Source organism: Coenobita brevimanus, chromosome 71, assembly GCF_032717465.1.
Source record: "Coenobita brevimanus isolate Jiangsu-jjx chromosome 71, ASM3271746v2, whole genome shotgun sequence".
In the NCBI taxonomy this organism is placed as follows: domain Eukaryota; kingdom Metazoa; phylum Arthropoda; class Malacostraca; order Decapoda; family Coenobitidae; genus Coenobita; species Coenobita brevimanus.
Genome location: NC_137024.1, coordinates 54,262,078 through 54,289,151, shown reverse-complemented (window position 1 = coordinate 54,289,151; position 27,074 = coordinate 54,262,078). Strand labels below are relative to the sequence as shown.

Below are 27,074 nucleotides of genomic sequence, written 5' to 3'. Positions count from 1 at the left end.
GGAGAAGAGGAGATGAAGGAGGGAATGACAGCAAAGATACCGGTACGACGATGAAAAAGTGATACTGAAAAAAAGAGGAACGGGAAAAATGTGATAACGAGGCAGTGAAAAAAGAGGACAGGGAAAAAATGTGATAACGAAGGTCCAAGTTGACAGAGAATTAATGAAGAGGGGAAGAAAATGATGATAACACAAGAACGAGGAAGAGGAGATGAACGGCGATGATAGGAGAGGATGGAAAGGTGAGTAAGTAGAGATTCTGGAGGGACGAGAGGGTGGAGAGAGAGAGGAATGAGGAAGCGGAAGTAGGAATAATATTGGATGAAAGACGAGGAAGGTGAAAAATGCTAGTGTTGGAAGGGTTGAGTGAGTTAAAAGCATGAAGTGAGAGTGGGACCAAGGAGGGGATAGTAAAGAGTAAAGGCAGAGGAATAAAATTTTAGACAGAAAAATATATATATATAAAAAAGAGAGAGCAGAAGGCAAGAAGAAGAAAGCTGGAAAGACAAGAAAAAAAAAGTAAGAAAAGGTTATGACTAGAAAGGAAACAGGAAAAAACTATAAAGACTAATGGAATGGTAAAGAGAGGAATTTAGATAAAGATAGAAGAACAGATAAGAAACAAGGAGTGGAGGAGATGCGATAATTAAAAGACAGGAGAGAAATATGACACCAGAAACGAAAAGGAGTAAGGAACAAGCGAGAGAACTGAAGGGGAGATGAGGAAATTAGTCAGAGAAGGCCATCCGATTACCTCGCTCCCAATCCTACTGTGTTTACGTCTTAAGGTTATTGACTTTCCGGCTGATTACCAGATGTCTTAATCCCTGCAACAGATCGATGTCTCTGTGTCTCAGTCCTTGCAATAGATCGATGTCTCTATCACCTTATTACCAGCTATCAACACAATTTTTATTTAGCTGAGGGAGAGTTGTAGTGATTGGAAATAGTCCTCCAGATTTACTAATATGGTGACGCCTTTGACTTATTTTTTTTTAATCCCGTTAACAGATGATTTTTATTTGGCTTTGGGGAGACGTCTTGTTGTCAAGGGGCTAACCACCTCACTCCGATGACCCATTGTTTTATTCATACAAGCACCAAGCTATTTTATCCAACATTAGATGGACCGTTAGTACTGAACGATTCCAGTTTCTAAAAAATCTCACAAAAAAAGAAAAAAAAAAGAAAAAAGAAAACGGAAGAAAACGCCAGATGGAGGCAAAAAAAAAAAAAATGAAAATTAAGTCCTCGAACTGAATGGGTTAAGGCTCGTAAAAGAAAATTGCTGGAAAACTGATCATACAGACAAGCAAAGTGAACCACGTCATTAACTCCAGCGGGATATTCAGGGAGTTAAATAATTTGACGTGTCCATCTGCCGAACACACACGAGTCAATGGCGCTTCGAAACTGATCATGTAAACCATCGGGTATTTGCTGACTGTCTGACTGACTGATCAACCAACGGGACATGATAGCCTGACGCGCTTTGGGGGAAATTAGCGATGAAATAGATTTAATTAGATGCAACAGGATCGATGATATGATGACATGCCGGAGCGGGTGTGTGTGTTCCCTTAGGATTCTGAGTGAAATGTGTTACGCCGGAGTGGGAATGGGATGGTAGGGATGTGATTAGTATGTTCACTTGTTTTTCTTTCTTTATTTCTCACCCGTTTGGGTTAATTATGGCACCTGCATATTGTTCATTCATTAGTTTTCCGTATTCTCATTGCTTGGGTAATTTTGGCACGTGTACAGTATATTGTTCGTTTACTTCTCTTCCGTACTTTTCACCTGTGTCGGCTAATGTATTCACCTGTTCTGGTTAATTATCTTACCTGCTGTTGCTGACTGATCTCTCTTTTTCACTTGTATTTCGCTGTCTTGTAATTCGCTCTCAAGTCCCATGCTTCGTTTTCATTTTATACTAACTCTTGCCTTCTGCTCATAAGTTCTTGTGCTCATCTCACATTCTTACTCTCAGCTCACATATTCTGGCTCTCTTCTCGCCTGTTTTGGTTATTTTTTCTCGATTTCTTTGGCTGTTTTCTCATTACCGTATTTTTTACTTCGCTTCTCTGATCCTTTCACACTAACGTCGTATTCTTCACGCCTGGCCTGCGTCCTCTCTCTCTCTCTCTCTCTCTCTCTCTCTCTCTCTCTCTCTCTCTCTGTTGCCTTTTTTCTAACCTGTTTCTTGCTCATTCGCAACTGTCACTCTCTTGCACACATTGGTCTTGGCTCCAAAAATGTGTCAAAGGACGCGTCCGGAAACACACACACACGCGCACACACACACACACACACACACACACACACACACACACACACACACACACACACACACCACCCTCAGCTTATACCTGACTGTCCCACACCCACCTTCCCCGTACACGAGACCTTCCCACAATTCTCACCACCCCCACACATGTCCCCACACCTGTCACCACCTCTGTATACCTGCTACATCACTGCATTTCTACCCTCCACATGCTACCATCCTAAACATATCACATGTTACACCCATTCACCACACCTTTCACCACCTCTCTGTACACCTTCTATCATCCCCACACACCCGTCATTACCCCTACACACCTATCACCATCGCCCAACACAACTGTCCCGCTCCTGTCCCAGTCCCGTACACACCTGTTCCCGTGACCTGTCCCAGTCCCATATACACCTGTCCCAGCCCCGTACATACCTGTCCCCTCACCTGTCCCAGCCCCTTACACACCTGGAGCACAAGTCAGTCTTATGTGGCCGCGGCGACTCGTCTCGTTGCCTGACGGAGGGGTGGCGGGGGTCGGCCAGTCCGCGTGCTGTCTTCCACCGCTCGATGTGGTGCCGGATGCTGTTCTGTACCTCGCTGTTCAGGAAGCAGAAGAACAGCGCCACCCAGAACCCCTGTGGTGGAGAGAACAGCAGGTGGAGATGTAGTGGAGGAGTGGAGATGGTGCTAGGTAGAGGGATGGTGAGACGTAAAAGGGGGACTGTAGGGAGGAAGAAAAGTAGGTGATGGAGGGGTTGAGAGGAAATATAATAGCTCCACTCAGAACCCCTGTGATAGAGAGATTAGCAGGCGGAGATGATGGAGAGAATTGGAGCTGATGGAGAAGTTAGAGAAGGTTATGAATGGGTGGAGATGGCATGAGATGATAGTGGATGGATTGAGATTTTGAGCATCAAGGGGGTGATGGAAAGATGGAGAAAACAAGAGTTGGGGAGGAAACAACAACGTGACCCAGAGATCCTGTGGTGGAGAAATAGGTGGAGAAGAGGTGGAGAGAATTAACGTACAGGATTGATGGAGAGGTGGGGCTGAAACTACGTGGATGTGGTGATGGATGGAGGGATGGAGAAAACTATAAATTTAGCTGGAGAGGTGGAGATTGTGTTAGATGTTAGGGCAGAGAGTACTAGTGGGGGCGATAAAGAAGTGGAGAGGACAACAATTTTAGATGTGTGTGCAAGTGGTGTAATTGTTTGCTGGAGGTGTATGGCAGGTGTGGGGGTGTGGGTAATGGGTGTGGGGGTGTGGTGAGTGTCGGTATAGTTGCGGGTGTGTGGTGGTTTTGAGTGTGTGGTTGGTGTAGGTGTGTGGTAGGTGTGTGTGATGGGTGTGGTTGTGTGGTGGCTGTGAGTGTGTGCCTGTTGTGTGGTGTTTGTGAGTGTGTGGTGGGCCGGTGTAGGTGTATTGTGGCTTTATATAAAAGGTGTTGGTAGAGGAGTACCCTGGAGGCAGGTAGACACCACACAATGTTCGCGTCACCACAGATACCGTAGTGTGTGTGTGTGTGTGTGTTTATTTGTTTTTTTTATCACGAAATGTCATTTATGGACTTATGTAGGTTTATTCCTGGTGTTGCGGCTAAAACCATTGGTAACTCTAGAAAAATTAAATAAGCGTTTGACTCCATCAGTGCACACTTTCCGTAGACACGTTATGTCCTGGTATTACGTGTCTAACAAAAACGTTCCACAAAGACTAAAAACTATCCATACTGAATGAATGAACGGAAGTTAAATTGCAGATGAAAACAGCCATTAACGGTGGCATGATAATGAAAATACGTTGCATCGCTAATACCAGTGCAACAGTATCAGGATTAGGTCCTTACTTTTAGTACATTCAGCAGTTTTTTATCGGATCAGTAAAGTGGTTCTGGCTTAGCCTTTTACCTGAGAGAGAGAGAGAGATATATATATATATATATATATATATATATATATATATATATATATATATATATATATATATATATATATATATATATATATATATCGGTCTACAGCACGTCTTTGACATTGTAATGGATTTTTCTGTAGTGTGCATGATATGTAACCTTGTGTGATGTATGTGAGAGGAAAGATAATGAACTATTTGTGTATGGTGACTAGAATGAGTAGATGAAGGGCTGTTTAAGTGTTTATGAGTAGTTACAGGCTATTAAAGGTAGAATGTGTGACCTAGATATGGGTAGGGGAACTGAGATGGATGGAATACGTAAGTACAGTGGCAGGAGTAGCTAAGGTGATGGCACTGACCCAAGTAAATAATGATGGTCTCGAGGAAATTGTTGTCGCTTTACTAATATCACAGAAGTATAGAGTTAGTGACGTTGGCGTAGCGACAGACTAGGGAGAAATGTTTTTATTTGACAGAGTTTGAGTATCTGGTGTGGAAGAGTCGACTGACCTTGCTGGGTATGCCAAATGACGTGTAAGTAGTACCTGTTTTGTAAGTAATACGTTATGTTTATTTGGAAGCAACATCTGACCCATAAGTAGTCCCCGACCGATGGGTAGCACTTCACCTTTAATAATAACAAGTGGTGCGGGGCACAGCAAACCTCGCCCGATAGCAGTTAGTTTAGTGCTGTTAAATACTGATTCAGTACTGCCATTTAGTGTCAGTAAACAATTAAAGTCGCTAATAACTTCAGTTTCAACTTGCCCTGTGGAACTCCCAATTAAACTCTACGGTAATGGTGCAACTAACTTCACATTCAAGAACTCATTCTGTGAAACTCCTTGACCTTGCATTTAACCTTTCAGACTTGAAGACATTACCGCCACATTTAAATCAGTTCCTTTTGGAACCAGTGCCCACATATCCCGAAGGTTTCATATGATTTCATTCAGCCGTTTTTCCGTAATGTTGCCAACAAACAAGTAAAGAAACAGACAGAGAAACGACCATAAACAATACCTCTCCGGACTTCGTCCCGGGCGAGGTAATCAGGCCTATGGGAGGACGGCGAGGTCATATCACTGTTGTAAATTGCATCCGACTAGTAAGCAGTAAGCAGTACCTAGTCTGTATGACGTGCGTAGCGTTTCACCTGTAAGGAGCACCTCACCTGAAGTATCGCCTCACCTGTAACACCTCACCTGAAGTAACGCCTTACCTGTAACACCTCACCTGAAGTAACTGCAAGTAACACTTCACATGTAACACCTTCCTAAGAACCACTTCGCCTCCTGTATAACGTCATCTATATCAACACTCCATACCTGGGTGGAGAGGAGGACGGCGCGGACATGCTCGAGCTCCTGCGGTAGTACGATCATCAGCATGTAGGTGAGGCCCAACAGGGGAATCAGCACTAGCAGAGCCTTGGTGGCCTTGCGGTAGCGCTGAGTCTCTACCGTGTTGGCTGAGCGCAGCTTGGTGATTAGCACCTGTGAGAGGGAGAGGGATGGTGAGGGGAAGTGGTGAGGAGTGAGTGTATGTGTGGTTAGAGGATGGTGATGATGATGATGATGATGGTGATAGTGATGGAGATGATGATGATGATGATTATTATGATGATGTGTAGCTTTATTCCTTATCAATTACGCGAGGGTGATTATGGAAGAAGAACAATTTTTGCCGCGTTTCAGTCTTCAAAGTATCAGTCTTCTAGAACTCAATCTGCTATAGTTGAATTTGTCGTTATAGGGAGCTGTGAGGGAGAGTGAGTGCGCCGAGGGTGGCGAGAGGAGTTAGGGGGAAATAACACTAAGTGGGGTGTACGAGGAGTGGGAGGAGAGGGGGAGGGAAGAGGAGGATTGGGAGGAGAGGAGAGGGAAGAGGAGTGGGAGGAGAGAGGGAGGGAAGGGAGCAGTGGGAGGAGAGGCGGAGGGAACAGGAGGAAAGAGGAAGAGTTCCGGAAGAGGGGGTGTGTAGGTGAGAGTGTGTGTGTGCAGATAGAGGGTGTGTGTGAGTGTTGAGGAAGTGTGAAAAGTAAATAGGAATAGATAGGAGATACATGAGGGGTGAGAAGGGACAGTGGCTTAAGGGGTGAGTGATGTGAAGATTAGAGGTGAGAAGAGAGGAGAAAGGAGAATGGTTGAGGTAGTATGAGTGATGAAGAGGGATGAGGGCATGAGGTGAGTGATGAAATGTTGTGAGTGGTGAGAAGTTGTGAGTGCTGAGGACGGGAGAGAGGGAGTGAAGGAATGTGGAATGAGAGAAATGAGGAAAGTGGGATAATGAATAGTTAGGATTGAACAATGAATAAGGAACGACTGTTGAGCAGCGAAAAGGCATTGCTGGCGAGGTACGAATGGGAGGGAGACGAAGAGGCAGAGGGATGAGAGCGACGAGGAGGCAGTGAGATAAGATAGCAAGGAGAGCAAGAGGTGAGATAAGGGTAGGAAAGTGATGGATGGGGAGGTGATGGATGGAGGATAGGAGGAGGCATGGCGAGATGGGAGGTGTCTGATTGAATGAGAGGGAAGGGATATCAAGAGACTGAAAGGGGGATCTGAAAGGGACTAGTGACAGAGGATAGGGGATAGGCAGGAGGGTAGCTGTTTGGGTGCTGGGGGGAGGGGCGATGGAGGGGGACTGAGAGATGAAGGGAGTGTGTCGGGGGGTGCTGATTGTGAGAGGGAGTGAGAGAGGAATTATTGAAGAGTTGCAGAAGGTATATCTAAAAAAAAAGAGAAGGGGGAGATGTGTGTGTTGGTGGAAAAGAATTTGTAATTAAGAATATTGTAAAGAAAGAGAGTATCCATAATGCAAAAGTTCGCTTGATATTTCGTCCCTTTTATTTGTTACTTTACTTTTGTTACTTTATTGACTAAACTGGGCGAGACTTGGTATACATGTCTTTGATACGATGCGTCTGGGAGGAAAGTGACAGACATGTTCTGAATGTAAAGTAGACGCCGTGGAAAGTAGGCGAACGTTTGTCCCTGCCTAGTTGTCAGGGAGGACATGGTTGTCAGATGGAAAAGTATGGCTTTTGCCAGGTAATAAAGTTTTGATGGGAAGGGAAATGTTCTCAGAATACAAAATATTGTGAGGGGAAATGTTTTCTAGAGTGAACAAACTGTCAGAAGAGGCGTTGTTAACTCCTTTGACTGTGAATTGCATACTTTCCGTTAATTTCAATGAACATAAAGCAATTTTAAGAACAGAAAACTATGGTACTGATGATGTTACAAAGTACTACAATTAACATGTTGACAGAGAATAAGAAACGTCGTATTATAGTCCACTTTACGACGACGGTTCCATTCACTTCAGAGCCGTCGCAGCCAGTGTTAAGTGAAAAGAACTTGTTGTCAGAGCAAATGGTGTCAGGAAACCGAAAGCGTTGTCAGAAGGGGAGCTGTCAGGAGAACAAGTAGTGCAGGAAAGACTGGCGCTGCAACAGAAGGTGGAAATGGGGTGGAAATGGGAGATAGTGATGATGTCAGGCAGAGAGATAGAATTGTCGCGGGAGAAAGTGCTGTCAGACAAGAAAAATATTAAGGTGAGGAAAAGAGAAGGGATTACTGAAATCAGATGTAATCAAGAGCGGTAAAATGTGTTATCAGAAATAGCGTCAGGAGAGATATGCTGTGTTGTTAGAGACATTTCCAGGAGGGATATGGTTGTCAGGAATGGTGTTAGGGAAGATAATTTGTGATGTCAGAGATGATGCTTGGAGAGATTAATTATGATATCAGAGATGTTGCTGTCAGGAGAGATGCAATGAATGTGCTGTCAGATGCTGCATGGAGAGATATGTGTTGTCAGAGATTATGTGGGCAGGGACGTAAAGTACTGTTAGATGTTGGCATGAGATAAAATGTCAGTGATGTTGTCAGCAGAGATATTAAGTGCTGTGAGATGTTGCCAGGATAGTGGAGATGTATCAGAGATGTTGTCAGAGGGGTTGGTGTCAGGAGAGAGTGAAACTTGGATGTTGTGAGGACAGGAGACGGAAGGTGCCATATTGGGTGAGGCTGAGGTGTTGGCAGGGGCTTTGGCGGCGTGTGTGTGGGGATTAGGAAGGACAGATGGTACTGGTGGAGAGAGAGAGAGAGAGAGAGAGAGAGAGAGAGAGAGAGATGAGTATAATGTACATGTATATAATTCGTAACTCCCAGTTTACCCGATTAATGATATATCTGAATCACCGCAACTAGCCTATAGCCCAACCGTTATATTAGATTCGCGTTATACCCTGCCATCCATCACTAACAGCTTCAGATGCTTTGGATGGTTAAAGAGGAGTGGTTATGTGTACGTGAACCTGAAACCCTCCTTTACCCAAGTACACACGAACAAGAACGCGCACCAACACACTTCCACACATCCACACACTCTGTCCCCTTACACGCACCCTGCCACTCTCTCACACACAATTTTAGAGGCCTTCCCTTTTCATCTACTTCCATCTTTTTTGTGATCTGACGAATGGATTTGGAGGATATGTGAAATTATTTGTTTTCCCCACGAAGACAAACAAGGGGAAGGCATAAATACACCAAGAAATATAAAAGATGTGGGGAAATTATGTAGGAGGGAAGGGGGAGCCGTGCTGAGTAGACACTTGTGTGGTTTGACAAGGAATCTGGGGCGGTGTTGTAGGTTAGGCAGGAGAGGAGAGACTGAGTAGGAGAGGGAGGGTTCGTGAGAGGAGGAAACTAAAGGAATGGCTACTTAGGAAGGTATGCAGTTTGGATGGGAGGAAGGGATGGGATGGGAGGAAACTTGTTAGAAAAAGATGTTGCTTGGAAGGAAGTAATGAAGTAGGAAGAAACATTAAAGAAGTACCGTATAGTTTAGAAGGAAGAGATGAGATGGCAGGAAACTTGTTAAAAGATACGTAATTTGAAAGTAAACAAGTGATGGAAGCAGATTAGCGAGTGAAAATATACGGTAATACAATTGTAATGAAGGAAGGGTGGGGAGGAGACTTGTTAACAGTGCAGTTTGGGAGGAAATAACGAGACGAGAATATGCTTGTCAAAAAAATGTACTTCCGAAGGATGGAAGGAAGGAAGGAGAGACAGAAGAAAGAAGGGAAGGAATGGGAGAAGGTTTACACAGAATCTGAGTAACAGGAAGGGATGGAAGACAGCTTGTAGAAAAATGAAAGAAACTTGAAAGAGAGAGGCTGAAGGAGGCTTGTTGAATAAAACGTTATTTAGAAGGAAGAAACTAAGGAGTGGAGAAGAGTTTGAGATTGGTGTAATATTGAAGGGAGGGAGGGAAGGAGACGTATTAAAAAATAATTTGGAAGGAGAGAAGGAGGTGGATAGAAGGAGACCTTTTTAAAAGATGAGATGTATTTTACATGGAAGATATTAATGGACTGACGTTAATAATTTGGATGGAAGTTTATTAAGAAAAATAAGAGTAATCTGGAAATGAGAAGAGACTGGAGGAGGGATAAGAAAAAAAACTAACTTGCCTGGTCGTGGCAGAAGCTTTATGCAAGATGAAGGAAGGAAGGAAGGGATGGGAAGAAGGAAGGGATGGGAAGAAGGAAGGAAGGAAGAAGGAAGGGAGAAAGGTAGAGAGGGAGGGAGGATAATTGGAAGAAGACCTGTGGAAGAGAATGTAAGACAGAGGGAATAAGTGCCGGGAGGGTTGTCAGGGAGGAAGGGGAATCTGAGGGGAGAGAAGGGGAGGAACTTGGGTAGGACTACAGACGAGGAATTGGAACGAGGGACGTTGAGGGGAAGCGACAAGGGTGGCTATAAGGGAGAGAGAGGGGAGATTTGAGGGAATATGTGATTGCGTTGGGAGAGAGAAGGAATAACAAGGAAAAAGGTGAAGAAATAGGGTGGAAATGAAATAAAGAAAGGAGAAAAATAATGCTATAAAGAGAGAGAGAGAGAGAGAGAGAGAGAGAGAGAGAGAGAGAGAGAGATTTGAGGGAAATGTGTGATAGGAGAGGGAGAGCGAAGTATAACTGAAAAGAGGATGTGATGAAAATGAGATAAAGAAGGGGAAATGGAAGAGAGAGAAAAAGAGGGAGGAAATCATACGAAAAAGAGAGGGGGGGGGGAACTGAGGGGAATGTGTGGTAGTGGAGGGAGAGAGAAGGAGGGAAGGGTAAGGAAGAAGGGGAAATGGGGGGATATGGTGGACATGAGGTAAGGAAGAAGTGGTAATGAGAGGAATTATGAGAGAAATGAGATTGAGAAGAATGTATGACAGGGGAGAAGAAAAAAAGAAAGGATAAAGGAAATGTGAGAAGAAGTGAAACAGTGAAAGTGAGATAAGGAAGAGAACGGAAAGTGCAGTAGGGAAGGAAGAATAAAAGGACAAGGGAAACAAGTGAAAAAAAAGAAACATAACATGTATGAGACAGACAAAAATGGGAGTTATGAGATCTTTGAAAGCAATAGGGGAGAAAATGAACTGAAGGTTAGGGGAAATTATATATATATATATATATATATAGGGAATAAGATAAGAGAGTGAGAGAGAGGGTGTGGAAGTGAATTAGGTTGAAGGTTCGTTATGAAAGAGGGGAAGAGATGAAAGGGGAGAAGATTGAGAGAGAGGGAGAGAGAGAGAGAGAGAGGGAGAGAGAGAGAAAGAAAGGAAACGAAAAAGCAAAAAAAGAGGCGTCAAAGTTAAGATGGATTAAAATATAGATGAACTGAGGTACGACTTTTACATATGTGAAAAAACTTGGATGTGTGTGTGTGTGTGTGTGTGTGTGTGTGTGTGTGTGTGTGTGTATGCTTAAGTGTGTATACAGTACATATGTACGTGTATGTGTATTTATGTCCAAATACTAGCGTGAGAAGCATCTAAAAAACACCAGGACGACAGACTTTAATTAAAAACAACAAAACTGAATATAACAGGGGTGAAATATTGGTAATTGAAAAGATGGGAGTCTGTCGATCAGGAAGGGTGGGAAGGGAGAGGGCAATAAAACGATTAATAGTGAGAGAGAGAGAGAGAGAGAGAGAGAGAGAGAGAGAGAGAGAGAGAGAGAGAGGAGAAATTGCCTAAGGGTTTTCTGGTGATGGAAATGAAGAAGGGGAGAGAGAGAGAGAGAGAGAGAGAGAGAGAGAGAGAGAGAGAATAGGGAGAAGATCGAAGGAGAAATTTGCCTAAGGATTTTCTGGTAATGGAAATGAAGCAGAGAGAGAGAGAGAGAGAGAGAGAGAGAGAGAGAGAGAGAGAAGATCGAAGGAGAAATTGCCTAAGGGTTTTCTGGTGATGGAAATGAAGAAGGGGAGAGATAGAGAGAGAGAGAGAGAGAGAGAGGAGAAATTGTCTAAGGGTTTTCTGGTGATGGAAATGAAGAGAGAGAGAGAGAAATTGCCTAAGGATTTTCTTTTGATGGAAATGAAGAAGGAGAGAGAGAGAGAGAGAGAGAAGAGAAATTGCCTAAGGATTTTCTGTTGATGGAAATGAAGAAGGAGAGAGAGAGAGAGAGAGAGAGAGAGAGAGAGAGAGAGAGAGAGAAGGAGAAATTGCCTGAGGATTTTCTGTTGATGGAAATGAAGGAGAGAGAGAGAGAGAGAGAGAGAGAGAGAGAGAGAGAGAGAGAGAGAGAGAGAGAGAGAGAGAAGATCGAAGGAGAAATTTGCCTAAGGATTTTCTGGTAATGGAAATGAAGAGAGAGAGAGAGAGAGAGAGAGAGAGAGAGAGAGAGAGAGAATGTGAAATGGATCGAGATAGATGTGTTAGGTGCAAGACATATGTGTGAGATACAGATACAAGTGGAATATGGGAGAGACGAGAAAGGAAAGAAAAAAGGATGGAAGTGAGGAAGATAAGATGTGCAATATAAAGGAGCAGGATAGTCATGCAGGTGCTTCGTACAGGTGCGAGATAGAGGTGCCATATACAGGTACGGGGAAGGTACAAGACTGATAAATACTGAGATGCAAGATAAAGATGCAAGACAGACAAATAAGGCAAAGGTGCAAGAAAAAGGTGCAACATAGAGGTGCAAGATTGAGATGCAGGATAAAGGTACAAGATTGAGGTGCAAGATAGAGGTGCAAGATTGAGGTGCGAGACAAAGATGCAAGATAGAGGTGTAAGATAAAGGTGCAAGATAGAGATGCAAGATCGAGGTGCAAGATAGAGGTGCAAGATGTAGGTGCAAGAATGAGGTGCAAAATTGAGGTGCAAGATAGAGGTGCAAGGTAGAGGTGGAAGATAGAGGTGGCGGGGTGGATAACAATAGGGTGGGAGGTGCTACATAATGCACAGGTCATCACTCTGGAATAAGAGTAAACAATGCACCCCTTTATACCTCTCTCTCTCTCTCTCTCTCTCTCTCTCTCTCCCCCAACTTTCAGCTACTCAATTATTTTTCTACTGTTTTTTCTTCTCGTTCTCTTCGTTTTTTTCTTTCCCTCCTTTTTCTCTCTTTCATTTTCTTTCAGTTTTCTCCCACTTTCCCTCCACTCTGTTACCTTTCCTCAAGTCTCTCACTCTCTCTTTAGTCTCTCTCACTGACTCTCCAGTCTCTCACTTTCATCTTCTAACATTTCCTCCTGTCTCTCACCTTGCCTCCAATTTTACCACCCTCTCTCTTATCTTTCACTCGCCCTTAAGTCTCTCACCCACTCTCCAGTTTCTTACCTTCCAGTTTTCATCCTCCCTCTAATCTCTCGCTTTCTCTCCAGTCTCTCACCCTCAATCTATTCTCCTCCCCCAGTCTCTCACCCTCACTCCAATCTCCCATCTATACTCCAGTCTCATATCCTCCCTTCAGTATCCCCTCTCCCTCCAATCTCACTCTACTTCCAAGGTCCTCTCTCCCTCCTATCTCTCCCTCTAGTCTCTCCTCTCCCCTCCAATCTCTCCCAGTCTCTCCCCGTTGATGCGAGAGACAATGACATTGATGTGTGCAGTTCGTCCTCCGTCACTCCATCATACTTTAATCTCACTCACATATTCCATATCAGTTTTATATCTTCATTTTTACTTGTTATTATTATTATTATTTACATTTGGCCTCTCCCAGTGACCGTGTTAATTTGTATATGGATGCTTGTACTAGTTTTCATCCGTATTCGAACTCTGATGTATTATTTTATTACGTTGTGGGTATTGACCAGTCCCTTCCTTGATACTCCCCAGTCCACCCATTCACTATCAAGAGATGTCGTCGCACACTTTCTCATGTCACAGCTTGGGCGCTAATCAAACCCTCAGTTCTGAAACGTGCTTGGGGTATTCTCCTTTTGGACTGATATGGTGATGTTTGCAGGGTATTTTTGTGGCATCTGTCGGTGGATCCCGTTAAAAATCGGCTAAAACTCTGCCAACGAAATTCATGTCCGTAAGCTGGTCACTGTCATAGAATGGAATTTATCTCTTGGTTTCGATCAGCATTCCAGTCCTTATTTATTTGACCACCACCTCGTTGATGCTGATTTTTATTGATGTTAGAACTTTGGCCATCTGTGTTACTTCTCAGCCGAAGTTTCAGGAAAAAAAATCTTTGGTTTTAACAGTCACATTGCAAATACTTTCTTATCACCTTGCCTGTTCTCTTTTCATCACTTTCCCAGCCCTTTCTGTCCACTCCTGTCTATGTCTATTTCTGTCTTCCCATAATTCTGCTTTACTAACAAAAGCTCGTAATCTTGTCGGTTAAGGAAGCTCCACAACTCCTCTTCCTAAGCGATTTGTTTTGCTTGTTATACATATCAGTTGTCTTTTGTGTTACTTAAATCATTCTAATATCGCCATATTCTGCATAAGTAAGGTATAAAGATGATATTAACCAGCCGGATCCAAAAAATAAATCGCTGAGGAAGAGTTGCTAGAGAGTCTGTTTACTGAATGAGAAAACGGGTCAAAGACTCTTAATTGAGGAGCCGTGAGACAAGCAGTGGTAAGCTGACAGCCCTCTTTTCTCCACCTCCAGATGTGAGATTTGATGTGGGCTACCTCTCCCTTACCCAGCCCAAAACACCAGCCCATTATCTGCCCCACAGCCCTGTTTGTTCGTCCTTGCACAGCTCAGGTAAGCGATCGAAGAATGCACTTTAATAAATAATAATGATAATAATAATAATAATAATAATAATAATAATAATATTTTTTTATCATTATCATAAATTTATTCCTGTACAGTAGCTTCGATTGTTGTAGCATTAGGTGTTATTATATTTATTATTATTATTATTATTATTATTATTAACTCCTTTTTGTACATTTTTAACCTGGTACATTAAGACGTTGTTGTTTATATTCATAGTTGGGTTGGTGGAAGTTTGGTAGTACGTAAGAAAAACAGAAATAACTGAGAAATGAAAAGAGTAACAGATTACCAGAAAATGTTAAGCATTACTCAGCACAAGGATTGTATTTTGCTACGTATTTTTACTTGCGTTAAAAATATATATAATAGAAATTCGGGAACTTTTTTAACTTGGGTATAAAAAATGCTGAAATGAAGGGATAGACAACCAATTATTTTTATCGGAATAGTAATGCTTTGTTTTTATTTACTGCTTTTTACTGATTCTGTAAAACTGGAAATTATTTAATGCAAAAGTGGTCAAATTGCGAAAGCCAAATTTTGAATATTTATGAAGAGTTATGTGTTGGAAAAATATTCTTTGTTTTGGGAATGAGTGTGTGTGTGTGTGTGTGTGTGTGTGTGTGTGTGTGTGTGTGTGTATGTGCAGAGTGAGTAAACACTTCAGGAGTATCTTACAAGAAAACTGAGACCTGGAAGATGTGAGGTAAGACGCGTACTTCCAAGGTCTCTTACGAAATAAATGATGGCTCAGGTTTCACTCAAAGTCTACGGGAAATGTGAGGAGAAATTGCTTTACTCCTCAGTGAGAATCTGAACCTGAGGAAAAACAACGAGGAAAATCGCAAGTTACATTATCTGTTGGGTAATAATTCAGCTGAACCCCTTTAATTAATATTTTGCTTTTGTGATGTACTTTGTTTTACTGTATGTTTTTTTTTAAACTAAAAGGGGTTAGATACAGATTTCATTAACCCTTTTACTACAGGAGGATTCCCTTGAGCTGAGTAAAATCGTCTGTAGGCTGCAGGAGTAACTATTAAAAAGAAAATTGCAGGATTCAAGGGGTTAATACCGTCACTACGACAGGTTCTTCTGGCACAAAAAAACAAAAAAATCGTTCGAGATGGCAAGAGTAGCGTACGAAATAGATAAGTAAATAAACAAAGACACCATCATAGTAAACGAGTTAATGATGTTGAGATCATTGTAAAAAATGGACAGATAAACACTCCTCCGTTTATTGAAGGTTGTTGTTGTGGCCGTCTGACTGCCGGCAAAATAAAAGACGTAATTTTTAGGCGGCTGCAAACATGGCTGTATCGTGTGTGTGTGTGTGTGTGTGTGTGTGTGTGTAAACAGTTGTGTTGTGTGTGGGCAGATGTTTGAAGGGTTGGCATTATCGTGTTTGTGGACGTAATTGTTGTTTTTTCTGTGGGTTTTGTAATGTGGCTGCTGTTGTGAATTATTATTATTATTATTATTATTATTATTATAACTTGCTTAAAGGCCACCGAAAGCGGCCTTCGCTCGATATCAGCATTCTAACTCAGCAGTCTAACAACTACGAATCTAACGTAATGTTCAGAAAAGTTTTTTTCTCCAAAGATCGCATCCCTGGGTTCTAGAATTATTGCTCACTGTCTTTTTATTTATCACCGTGAGGTGGATCGATATTCATGTCCGGAACGCTACAGGAATGAATTAAACAATACCCAGTGAAATGGCTTACGCATCCGTTCACTTTCCACTTAAGCTTTCGATTTGCCATGCCTTGCGTATAAAATGTAATTACTGTTGCTCCGTCGTGCGTATAAGAGAAAATTTTGGTTATTTCTTTTTCCTCGGTAATTGTTATTGTGGCTGTTTTATTTCCTTCACAGCATTCATTATTTCTGTCCATAATTAAAGATGCGACTGTTGTTTTTTCGTTGTCCTGATTAACATCTTTCCAAGGATTTTTAGGTAGTTTTGTTCTTGTTATCTCTAGATGATTTTATTCAACTTAGAAGAGACTTGTCAAACTGCAGAGGTTGGATATAGCCTTCACTAACTCCATCACCACAACGGGGCCTTCCTATTCACAACAATATCATCTAGTTTTGTGTGTGTGTGTGTGTGTGTGTGTGTGTGAGAGAGAGAGAGAGAGAGAGAGAGGTATAGTATGGCCACGTGGAGGTAACTAGCTTCCTATGATCCCCAACCAACTCCGCCTAAAAACTGTTCCGGGCACCAAGTTTGCAGCTGTAATATTTGCCGTGTGTAATGGCCAGTTCGCTCGTGTTTAGCCGGTCACAAGCCTAATCACCCGGTCGAGCAATTATGTCACTCTCCATTTTACCGACAAACTTTTTTTTTTCGCTATTTTTGGAACGACAGGAAATTTAGTTCGGGTACACTTTTTTTTTTTTTTCACTGTTGAGTTTGACATGATCGAGAGCATTTGATATTTATAGACACGTATAATATTCTGTGTACCTGATTTATGGATGGAAGCAGGAGTGGCTGTGTATGTGTATGGAGTGTTGTAGATGTGTTTTTAGGTATGAATGTTTCTTGTTTATGCATCTGTTATATATCGACATAGCTTGCATATAAGGGAAAAAATGCAGGAGAATACTTGCCAACTGCGGAAATAAATCGGCAAGGAAGAGATGCCACGGAGCCTGTTAATATCATAATACTGCGTTTTATATACGTATTTGTGTATTGTTTTCCATATCCACCGTCTTCCTTTCGGTTTGATTTTTTTTGTTTTTTTGCCACACGCGATCCATCATCCTTCACGGTCTTTTTCACACACACACACACACACACACACACACACACACACACACACACACACACACACACACACACACACACACACACACACACACACTTACACACACACACACACACACACACACACACACACACACACACACACACACACACACACACACACACACACACACACACACACACACACACACACACACACACACACACACATTCTTACCCCTTCCTTACACACACACACACTAACACTTACCCACATGATCCTCGTGAGGAAGACCAGATTGAGGGAGAGGACGACGAGGACGGGAATCTTGTGCATCCAGTCAATGGGTGTGGCGGGCATCAATGGACATGTCTTCATTAACCCCTCCAGCTCTGTCCCGACCATCTCAGCGTCGTCAAGTTCGCCTCCTGTTTGCTGTGGAGGAGGGAAAGGATGGGTTAGAAGAGGTGGGCGGAGGGAGGTGTGGGGAGCCGCTCAATTGTATTTGTGCCATCACGTGAAGGCGTCATATCTTAGCTTCTCAAGGACATGAAGCTTGGAATATGGAATGGTGTTGATTAAGGAAAGGTGAGGGAGTGAAGATTACAGGGGCAGGGGAATAATGATAGAGATTGAGGGATGAAACTGAGACAAGGTGAGCGGAGTTGGGGTGAGGGTGAGGGTGAGGGAGTGAGGTAATGGTTATGAATCATGGATTATGTGATGCTGTTGGTTAAGTGAAGACTGGAGGTTGAAAGTTGGGAAGGTCACGAGGACTGAGGAACAATATTAAAGTTTGAAGGCCTAAGGAAGAGAATGAGATAAGTTAAGTAAGGTGGGGTGGCGGGGGAATGGGCAAGAGATTAATGTTATTAGGCTTGGAAGATGAGATGGCGTCGAGGCGGTAGGAGAGAGAGTCCTAGGAAGAAGGTCACGAAAGTAGAGGTAAAATAATAAAGCTTGATATATGAAGGGAAGGGGTGAGTAGAGCAGACGATGTTCGTAGGATAGATTAGGTTAGATGAAGTGACTCGTAATTAATGGGATGGCGATGATTTAGGCGATTTAACAGAGGTGGGTGAGGAAGGACGTCACGTAGGCGAGAGAAAATGATCAGGTTTGAAGACTTAAAAGAAGGGAATGAGGTAGACAAGGTTGAGGGGGGGGGTGGAGGACGATGGGAGGGGAATGATGTAGTGTTTTAACCACTTCCCTCCGATGTCGTATTTAATCGTCTCTTTCTGGCAACCACCAGATGATTTTATTCAGCTTTGGAGAGAGTTTTCGAGTTAAGGATATTACACGCAACCTTCATGAACTTCCTCACTGTTGCAGGTCTGCCCCAAGTTTAATTAAAATCGTCTGGCGGTAACAGAAATAAAGCAGAGAAATACGTCGTGAGATTGAAGGAGTTAAGCGTGAAAGAGAAGGTCGATTAAGACTGGGTTGGATAGATGTTGATAACTGAAAAGATCACAGAAAGGATTGTATAATTTCGAGTTCGGGGGAGACAAGAGGGTAGTGTTTGGAGGAAAGTCTGAAGGGAAGGAGAATTGGATATTATTTGGAGGAAGGTGAAAAATTAAAGAGTTTGAAGGAAAGCATGTTTAGAAGGAGCTAGGTGGAGATAACTGTTGAAGGAAAGGAGAGTTAGATGAATGCTTAGAAAGAGAGAGATTTTGAAGAACAGGAGGATGTAATGAGGAAATGCAGCTTTGAATGAGGAATTAATGTAAGTAGAAGCAAAGGGAATGAAGCAGGATAACAAAGAGAAATGTTTGGACGAGAGGTAAGATAAATGGAAGCTGTAGGTACAACAAAGAGAGTGTTTGAAGAAAGGTAGAATTTGAAGGAGAGTGTATAGTAGTGAAAATAGGTGTTTTTTAGTGGAAGTAAGTGGTTTGTAGTGGAAATAAATGGTTTGTAGTGGGAATAAATGGTTTGTAGTGGAAATAAGTTGTTTGCAGTGTGACTAAGTGGTTTGTAACGGGAATAAGTGGTTTGAAGAAGAGAACAAACGATTAATAGGGAAGGTGGAAATCTTACTAGCAGGAAAGCGTGAGGGCAGAGAGGGGTAGAGTAAATCGCTTCAGAAAGGCTGTTTGTGTAAGGGAAATGGAAGGCTGGCTGAGCGATTAGCGTAATGGACGCAGTGTGTGTGTTAGGGAGAATGGATGAACGTCCACCACCTCAGCGAAAGTAGTAGGGGTTGAAATGGAGTACACATGTTAACAGAAAAGTAGGATTGGTATAAATTTTAGTGATGGCTGTGTACAAAAAAAAAAAAAAAAAAAAAAATGGAGATCCGAACAGTCGATGAAAATGGACATGATTGACATATACCTGTATTTTGTTGTGTTTGGTGCCTTCAGATAATTAAGCGTTCAGGTGGATGCCAGGTAATTACACGTTAATGAATGACGCAACAGAATATATCTAATTTATGATATAGGAAATTGCCTACGTTATATTTTTTCAAAGCTTTTCTCACAGGATATTAAACATAGCGAGTGTATTTTTTATTTATTTTTATTATTATTATTATTGTTATTGTTTTTTCGGGGGAGGGGGAGGGGGGTTCACGTAAGGTAACGACGAGACTGAGATGGGGAATGTGGAGAGAGAGAGAGAGAGAGAGAGAGGAGGTGGGGAAGGGTAAAAGCTATATCGTGAAGCAAGATGAGTGGGGGGGAAAGGGATGAAGGGTAATAGGGAAGATGGAGAAGGGAGAGAAGCTATATCATGGAGCGAAGTGAGAGGGGGAGGGGAGGTAGGAAAGGTGGAGAGGTAGGGGGCTAGGAAAGGTGGAGAAGGAGGGGGGGGTAGGAAAGGTGGAGAGGTAGGGGGCTAGGAAAGGTGGAGAAGGAGGGGGGGTAGGAAAGGTGGAGAAGGAGGGGGGGTAGGAAGGGTGGAGAGGAGGGGGGGTAGGAAAGGTGGAGAGGGAGGGGGGGTAGGAAAGGAGGAGAGGGAGGGGGGTAGGAAAGGTGGAGAGGGAGGGGTGAATGACACATTAAGAAGGTGTAATTAGCATGCTGTCTGTGTCTCTTGTTATGGAGGATAAACAGGAAGCCAAAGACGGAGATAGTTGGAGTGGCGGGCTGGAGGCGGAAGTAAGGGAGATGGTGGATATTGAAGCTTTCGATTACAACACAAACAAAAACAGGAAGTTAGACAGAGAGAGAGAGAGAGAGAGAGAGGTGGATAATTGAACCGGAGTATTTAAGTACATTCTCCTTCAACCTCTTCAGGACGAGAACTTATCCAAGTAAACTCATGTAGGGCAACAAATAACATAATACAGAAGTCGCTAAAAATAATCGTAAAATACTGTAGCATTGTAATTAGAATATGCAAAACAGGCGTCGTGCATGAACTAAATTGCGAGGCTTGCTATACATAAACTTCAGTCAAATTTGCATGATAAGTTAGCAGTTTACATTCCAGAAAATTTGAGCGCCCTTGTGTTGTGATAGTAATGCATTGTTACTGAATGTGCTGGGAATAAACGGGACTTTTTATGGTGCAGCTTTTTTATTTACGTATTTCTCTGCATTATTTATTTATTTATTTACTTATTTTGCACATAGGAGTATCATTTCATGGTGTATATTGCCAGATAATAAATCTTTGTTGTATTGCCGACCTTTATAAGCACAGAACTTCCTCCTCCTCCTCCTCCTTGTTCTTCTTTTTCTTGTTCTTCATCATCTTTAAAGTTAGCTGTTTTGTAATATGTACTGCTTGTCTCTCTCTTTGTATTTAATGTGGCATGTCGTATAAACCTCTTGATGAAAGTAGGCTATATTGCCAAATCTCAGACTTCCGCAGCCCATCAGAATTTTAAGTTTGCTTTTTCTTGATTGTAAATAATGGATTTTTTTTTTTTCATTTTCTATCTAGCCATCGGTCTTATGGTGTCACTAAATTACTGTTATTGAACTTCATTTTTCACGAAGTGGAATTGTAGGTTAGGTCATGTCCGTACGTCCGTTAGTCCGTTCGTCCTTTCCACCCTGTATATCAGAAACTATTTGTGGATATTTCTCATATTTTGTATGATTGTAGAGCCATATAGGAGGTTGATGCCCGCCTTTTCGAAATTTTGAAATAACCCAAGATGGCCGACTTATGACCAATTTTCTGTTTTTGAAACTTAAATCCTTTATCTCCTTTAATAGATAGGTTTACAGGTTGTAATGAAGTGGAATATAATCTCTCTGGGACTTGCTGGTTCTGTTAGCCTAGCAGGGAAACGTGGTCGTGGGAGATGGCATGCAGAAGCCGTAGAATTGCTTGCTATCCCTCTCTTATGAACCAGGCATATGAAAGTGGGGGGACTGCGTTGTTTCAAAGGTATTACGCGTGTTATATTTAGAATGTTATTGGGCATTAGGTATGGTATTACGTATAAGGCATCTGTGTTGTTCGGTATTACGTGTTCAAGACCAAGATCAGTGTCATAAGCACCTCTGTGCATCACTTTCACCTCAGGCACCACAATGCAGTCACCATATTATAAAGACACAACAGCACCATCACAAATACCACACTGCGATCACCATTACTCCTCGAACACCACAGTAATTACCATTTTACTACATACACATCACAGGCACCACAACTATCACCACACCGCGACCCCCTGTACACAAACACCAAAAGACGGTCACCATATTACTGTTTCAGTCACATCTGTGCTCTCACCATTAATATTAAAAAAAAAAATCACCCGTCTGTTCACCATTCCCTTTAGCACATCTCCATGATCACCATGAATTTAAAAGTCACCTCTCTAGTCACCATTTCAAACACATTTCTATGATCACAGTTAGTATAAAAGTCACCCATCTCTTCACCATTCAATAAAGACACATCTCTTTGGCCACCATTACTATTAAAATCACTGCTCGTCACCATTCCTTAAAACTGCTACAACACCACCGCAGTCACCACCCATTTAAAATACAATCCTTCTTATCATCACTACAAATACCAATGACCACACACACACACACACACACACACACACACACACACACACACACACACACACACACACACACACACACACACACACACACACACACACACACACACACACACACACACACACACACACACACACACACACACACACACACACACACACACCGAATATCAGCCACCACAGAGGCACTGAATCGCATCGTGGCATAATTTAATGGTATGCGCACTGTATCGGGTGTTTGGCATCGGCACGTAACTCCCGTACACCGATATCCAACAATGAGGTTAGGAGAGAGGGGAGAGGGAGTGGGAGGGAAGGGAAGAGGGGGAGAAGAGGGAGAGATGAAGTGAATTGGGAGGCTTGTGGGAGTGAGAGGAGTGTGCGATGAGAGGGAAGGTGAGAGCATGGGAATGAGAGGGGGAGGGGAGTCGGATATGAGGGAGTATAGATGGGAGTATGAATTGAACGTGGAAGGGGAATGGAAAGAAGGAGAATTAGGGGTAGGTAAGAGTGGGGGAGTGGGAGGAGAAGGAAGGGTGAGTGATGGGGGGTTGGGGTGGTTAGAGAGTGATGCAAATAAGAGGGAGCAGATGGAGGAGCCAGACAAAGTTGGAAATACGGTGGAGAGAGAGAGAGAGAGAGAGAGAGAGAGAGAGAGAGAGAGAAAGAGAGAGAGAGAGAGAGAGTTACTATGCAGGGTAATGCTGAGTCGAGAGCATTTGGGTGGTGTTGGTGGTGAGGTGTGGACTGTGACGTGCGGGTTTGAGAGCTGCTGTTTACGTTTGCTGTTTGAGCTGTTTTGTATGTGTTGCTGTGTTTGCCGTGTGTCTTTGGGGATGATGGTGTGTGTGTGTGTGTGTGTGTGTGTGTGTGTGTGTGTGTGTGTGTGTAGTAAAAGGACAGCATAACCTTTTCATCCTCGTCACTGCAAGATGATCTTCCTAAATTAAGTAAAAAATAATGTCTAGGAGAAATGAGAAAGAAATTACCTAATCGTCATTGTAGTGAAGGAATTAACTGAAGATGTTTTTACCTTTCCAGTACGAGAGGGTCCTGTCTGAGTTGAGTAAAATCGTCCTTGAGTAGTTACAAAAGGAAGGAAAACTCATCGTTGTAGTGTTATCAGAAGTAAATTTAGTATAGTGGAAGGAGGTTTGAGAGAGAGAGAGAGAGAGAGAGGTGAGGCTTTGACAGTATCCAGGTGTGAGGGACCATCTGTTAGGCCAGGTGTAAAAAATGGTAGGCAGACGAGGTAGGTAATAGTAGGTGAAAGACAGGTAAAATTGTCAGGGAAGGGAGAGGTGATGGGGATGAGTGGGAGCAGGTGAAAAGGGTGAGGACAGGAGAGGAGACGTGAGAGGTGTGGACAGGTAGGGATAAATGAGGAGAGGCGAGGGATAGGCGAGTGTAAATGAGGATATGTGGATGCAAAGGTGGATAGGCGAGTGTAAATAAGTAAAAATAGAGCAAACGAAAGATGGGAGGTGAGGACAGGTGCACGTAGAGTTGAGTATGAGGGAAGGCAGGTGAGGCAGGTAAGGAAAAAATATATCTCTTATGGTAGCTTACGTTATGGCAGGTGAAAAAACTGTGATAGTTGGTGACTGATATGGACATGGGTGTGTAGGTAGGTGAGAGAGAGAGAGAGGGAGAGAAAGAGAGAGAGAGAGAGAGAGAGAAGGGGGGTGGGGAGAAGTGACGTTAAATATTGGCAAGTGAAAAATTATAGCAGGTGATGACGGTGCTGACAGAAATTCATTAATGGAGCAGGTTATGAGGCAAAGTGAAGGAGGGGGTCTTCAATAGTTTACATAGGTGAGTAAGAGATGTGAGAGATAGATATGCGTAAGAAGCTTAAAGGGGCGAGAGAGTGGCTGGAATGGGTTATAAGAGAGAGAGAGAGAGAGAGAGAGAGAGAGAGAGAGAGAGAGAGAGAGAGAGAGAGAGAGAGGCCTGTGTATGTTAGGGTCCAATAGGATATACTGTACATTGATAGATATTTAAGCACCACACTATTGCAAAATTACAAGTCGTAGTAAAAAATATATGCATCTAAAAACTTAGGCAGATATCGTTTTTTAATGTATGGCACCACACTAACATACAAAATATCGAAATCATTAAAGGTATATATCTTAAAAGAGTACGATTAAACCAATAAACATACAAAATAAGAAAAAGTTAAAATGATCGCATAAAGTAGCAGAGAAGAATAAAAATGTAACAGTCTGAAACATTAACATAAAGTTCATAATGATACAGGTGAGGGGAAAGACAGGTAAATGAGTGTAGTTGCCCAGCTTTTGGTAGACTTACTTGTTGTAGTTCCACCTGCGACTTGACTAAGACCCATAAGAGGATGATTGGAACCGGCACACCTGTGGAGAAAGACAACATTGAATACACTGCGTACGGTTTGATATAGTACAGGTGAATTTTTTTCGTAGTTTGTATAATACATAATTGTACTTTACAAAGCCTCCACTACACATACGCTTCATTTAAAGTATAGTTTATAATCGCGCGTAATAATGTGAAGGAAAAAATGCGCCTGTATACCACATTTCCAGACTCTGTGTTTTTTTCCCCTGCCACTAAAAGGAAACAAAGTACAAAACCTAAAATTGTATAGTAGTGTTTGCTGTGTTACATCATATAATTTTTCCCAGACTTCTGAAAACCTAAAATACATCACAAAGACTGCATCACAAATACATCGCAAAAAATACATCACAAAATACGCCTGGGAAAATTATGCTAAAACCTAATGATTAGAATGCATGGCTCACTTTGTCAGTTGTAGTTTGGGTTCCTGTCCCTCGCCTTATTTATGTGTCACAGGCAGGGTGAAAACAGGGTGAAAGAACGAGAAAATATTTACGAGTTCACCCCGTGACTATACAACGAGTGCACAAAAGCCAGCACACACGCATACACACACGCGCACTCACATGCATTAGCACACACACACACACACACACACACACACACACACACACACACACACACACACACACACACACACACACATTTGTACCCTTGTCACCCTCAATTCCACTCTGCACAAAGTGGATTATGTTGCCCTTGTTTTAGGGTGTTGCTCCCTTCCCCTAGTAAGTCCCTATTACTGAACAGATGCCGATAATAATAAGGCCATTCTATAATTTTTAAGAAAGTCAGTCCACCTCTGTGCCTCTCCATATATTGCCCTCTCTGTCCGTCAGCCTGTGCCATTATCAGTACACTTCTAGATATGTATTGTATGTATCTTTTATCAGTCTAACTATCTACTCATTTATCTAGTTGTATCTGTCATCTATTAAAGGCGACCCTGGAGACAGAAACGCCCATTGTTTAACACTATTAATCCTGGTGTCTTCCTACGGCAATGATAATCTGACAGTTTTTATCAATAGAGAGTAAGCCATAGGAACTTAAGATTGCTAAAAGACAACACGAAAGCTATGAGAGAGAGAGAGAGAGAGAGAGAGAGAGAGAGAGAGAGAGAGAGAGAGAGAGAGATTGCGAAGGTTTCAGAAAAAAATGAGAAAGGATATTTGAGAGATCAGAATTTCGAAAAAGATATGAAAGATGTAGGAATGCTTGGGAAGCTTTAATGGAGTCTGAAAAATGCAGGAAGGGTGAGAAGTAATGAGGAAAGAGTCGGAAAACGAGGTTAGGGAAAGGAATGTGGAATCCAGGAAGAAAAATGCTCATAATATTATAATAAAGTGTAGGTGAGAATGTGTATGTTACAGACAGTGTGTTTGATTAATGTATCCGAGTTAGAAAAATATAGCTAAATAAGAAAGTGAAAATATATATGATAAAGACTTGTGAGCTTTATAAATGTACACAAGATAGAAAATATAACTAAATGAGGAAACGGAGGAAAAGACACTTAGGAATCAAATAAGAAAATGCATAAGTGTGAGAGATATCTGTTAAAGATGTTTAAAATCACAGTAAAAAAAAAAAAATCCCTTAATCTCCCCGAAGAGTGTCAGTTCATAATGATATTTCCTAAACCAGCAAAAAGTAATCAGGTGGATCTGAGTCTCGGTTTCATGAGTGTGATCCCCTCCCCGCAGGAGTGAAGGAACAATTGACCGCAACCGTACACTCATAAGCCGTAAATTTTTCTCATTATCTGATCCCCGCTGGAAGGAAGTCACATCAAGGGAAAGCCTGTTGTTGGTGTAGGTCTTTCATCATAACTTGGCGCAGATTTTCGTCCTTTTGCGTCTTTTCACTAAACTCAGGGACAGAAAAAGACAGTACTATGGCTCTGCATCCTTGTCATAGCACTTCTTCGTGACTAGCACCATATTCTGCTACTAATCAGTTGCAGCAACTCATCATTCAAGATGGAGAGATGGCAATGGTCAAGTAAAAGTGAAAGTATAGTTAGGACTTATCTAGACTGCACGAATAGCTATCATAGCGAATTTTCCCTCATGCAGTCTGTTTAAGCTTGAAACCATCGTCTTAACACTGAGTAATAGGTTTGCATCCGATGTGAGACCCTGGCTACTACATCCCTCCAGGCAGGACTAAGATCAGTCAGTTTTCCCGTCTTATTTGGAGGCTGTGTAGCATCTCTCCCTTAGCGATTTATTTTGGTGTCATCTGTTTCTTATACCGGTATAGATTGCATAGGTAACATACAGGAACATATTAACGAACCTGAAACAGAAATAAAATGGTAAGGACGAGATACTAAAAGCTTCCTTGACTGACGAAAATACGGGCCAAGATGGTGGACAGAAATTTTGGTTTGTTTTACCACTGGCAGCTTGAGTTCTGTCGCCTCTCCTGCTTTTTTTGTTCGTGGAATTTGATAGCAAGTGTTGTGTATTGCAACCAACACTAAGGATACTGAAGTGTGGCCTGAGAAAGATATGAGGAAGTGAAAGATATTAAGAGGGGTGAGTGACAATAGAGAATGGGAAAGGAAGGATAGTGATAATAAAGGTAGGGAAGAGGGATATAATGGTAACAGTATGAGGGGTAGGGAAGAAAGAGATTAAAAGGGTGAAAATATGGTAGGGAACAAGATTAAAGGAGTGTGATA

At 42.3% G+C, this 27,074-nt stretch overlaps 1 protein-coding gene across 1 annotated transcript in view; it reads right to left on the bottom strand.

Annotated features, from left to right (window-relative positions):
- LOC145406781 (diuretic hormone receptor-like) overlaps positions 1 to 27,074 on the bottom strand; it is a 208,447-nt gene that overhangs the window by 11,079 nt on the left and 170,294 nt on the right. The window contains exons 6-9 of the mRNA XM_080277878.1: positions 24,317 to 24,378; positions 17,284 to 17,448; positions 5,527 to 5,694; positions 2,747 to 2,916 (exon numbers count right to left, since the gene is read on the bottom strand). Coding sequence (XP_080134004.1) covers positions 2,747 to 2,916; positions 5,527 to 5,694; positions 17,284 to 17,448; positions 24,317 to 24,378 — 565 coding nt within the window. The remainder of the gene's footprint in view (positions 1 to 2,746; positions 2,917 to 5,526; positions 5,695 to 17,283; positions 17,449 to 24,316; positions 24,379 to 27,074) is intronic.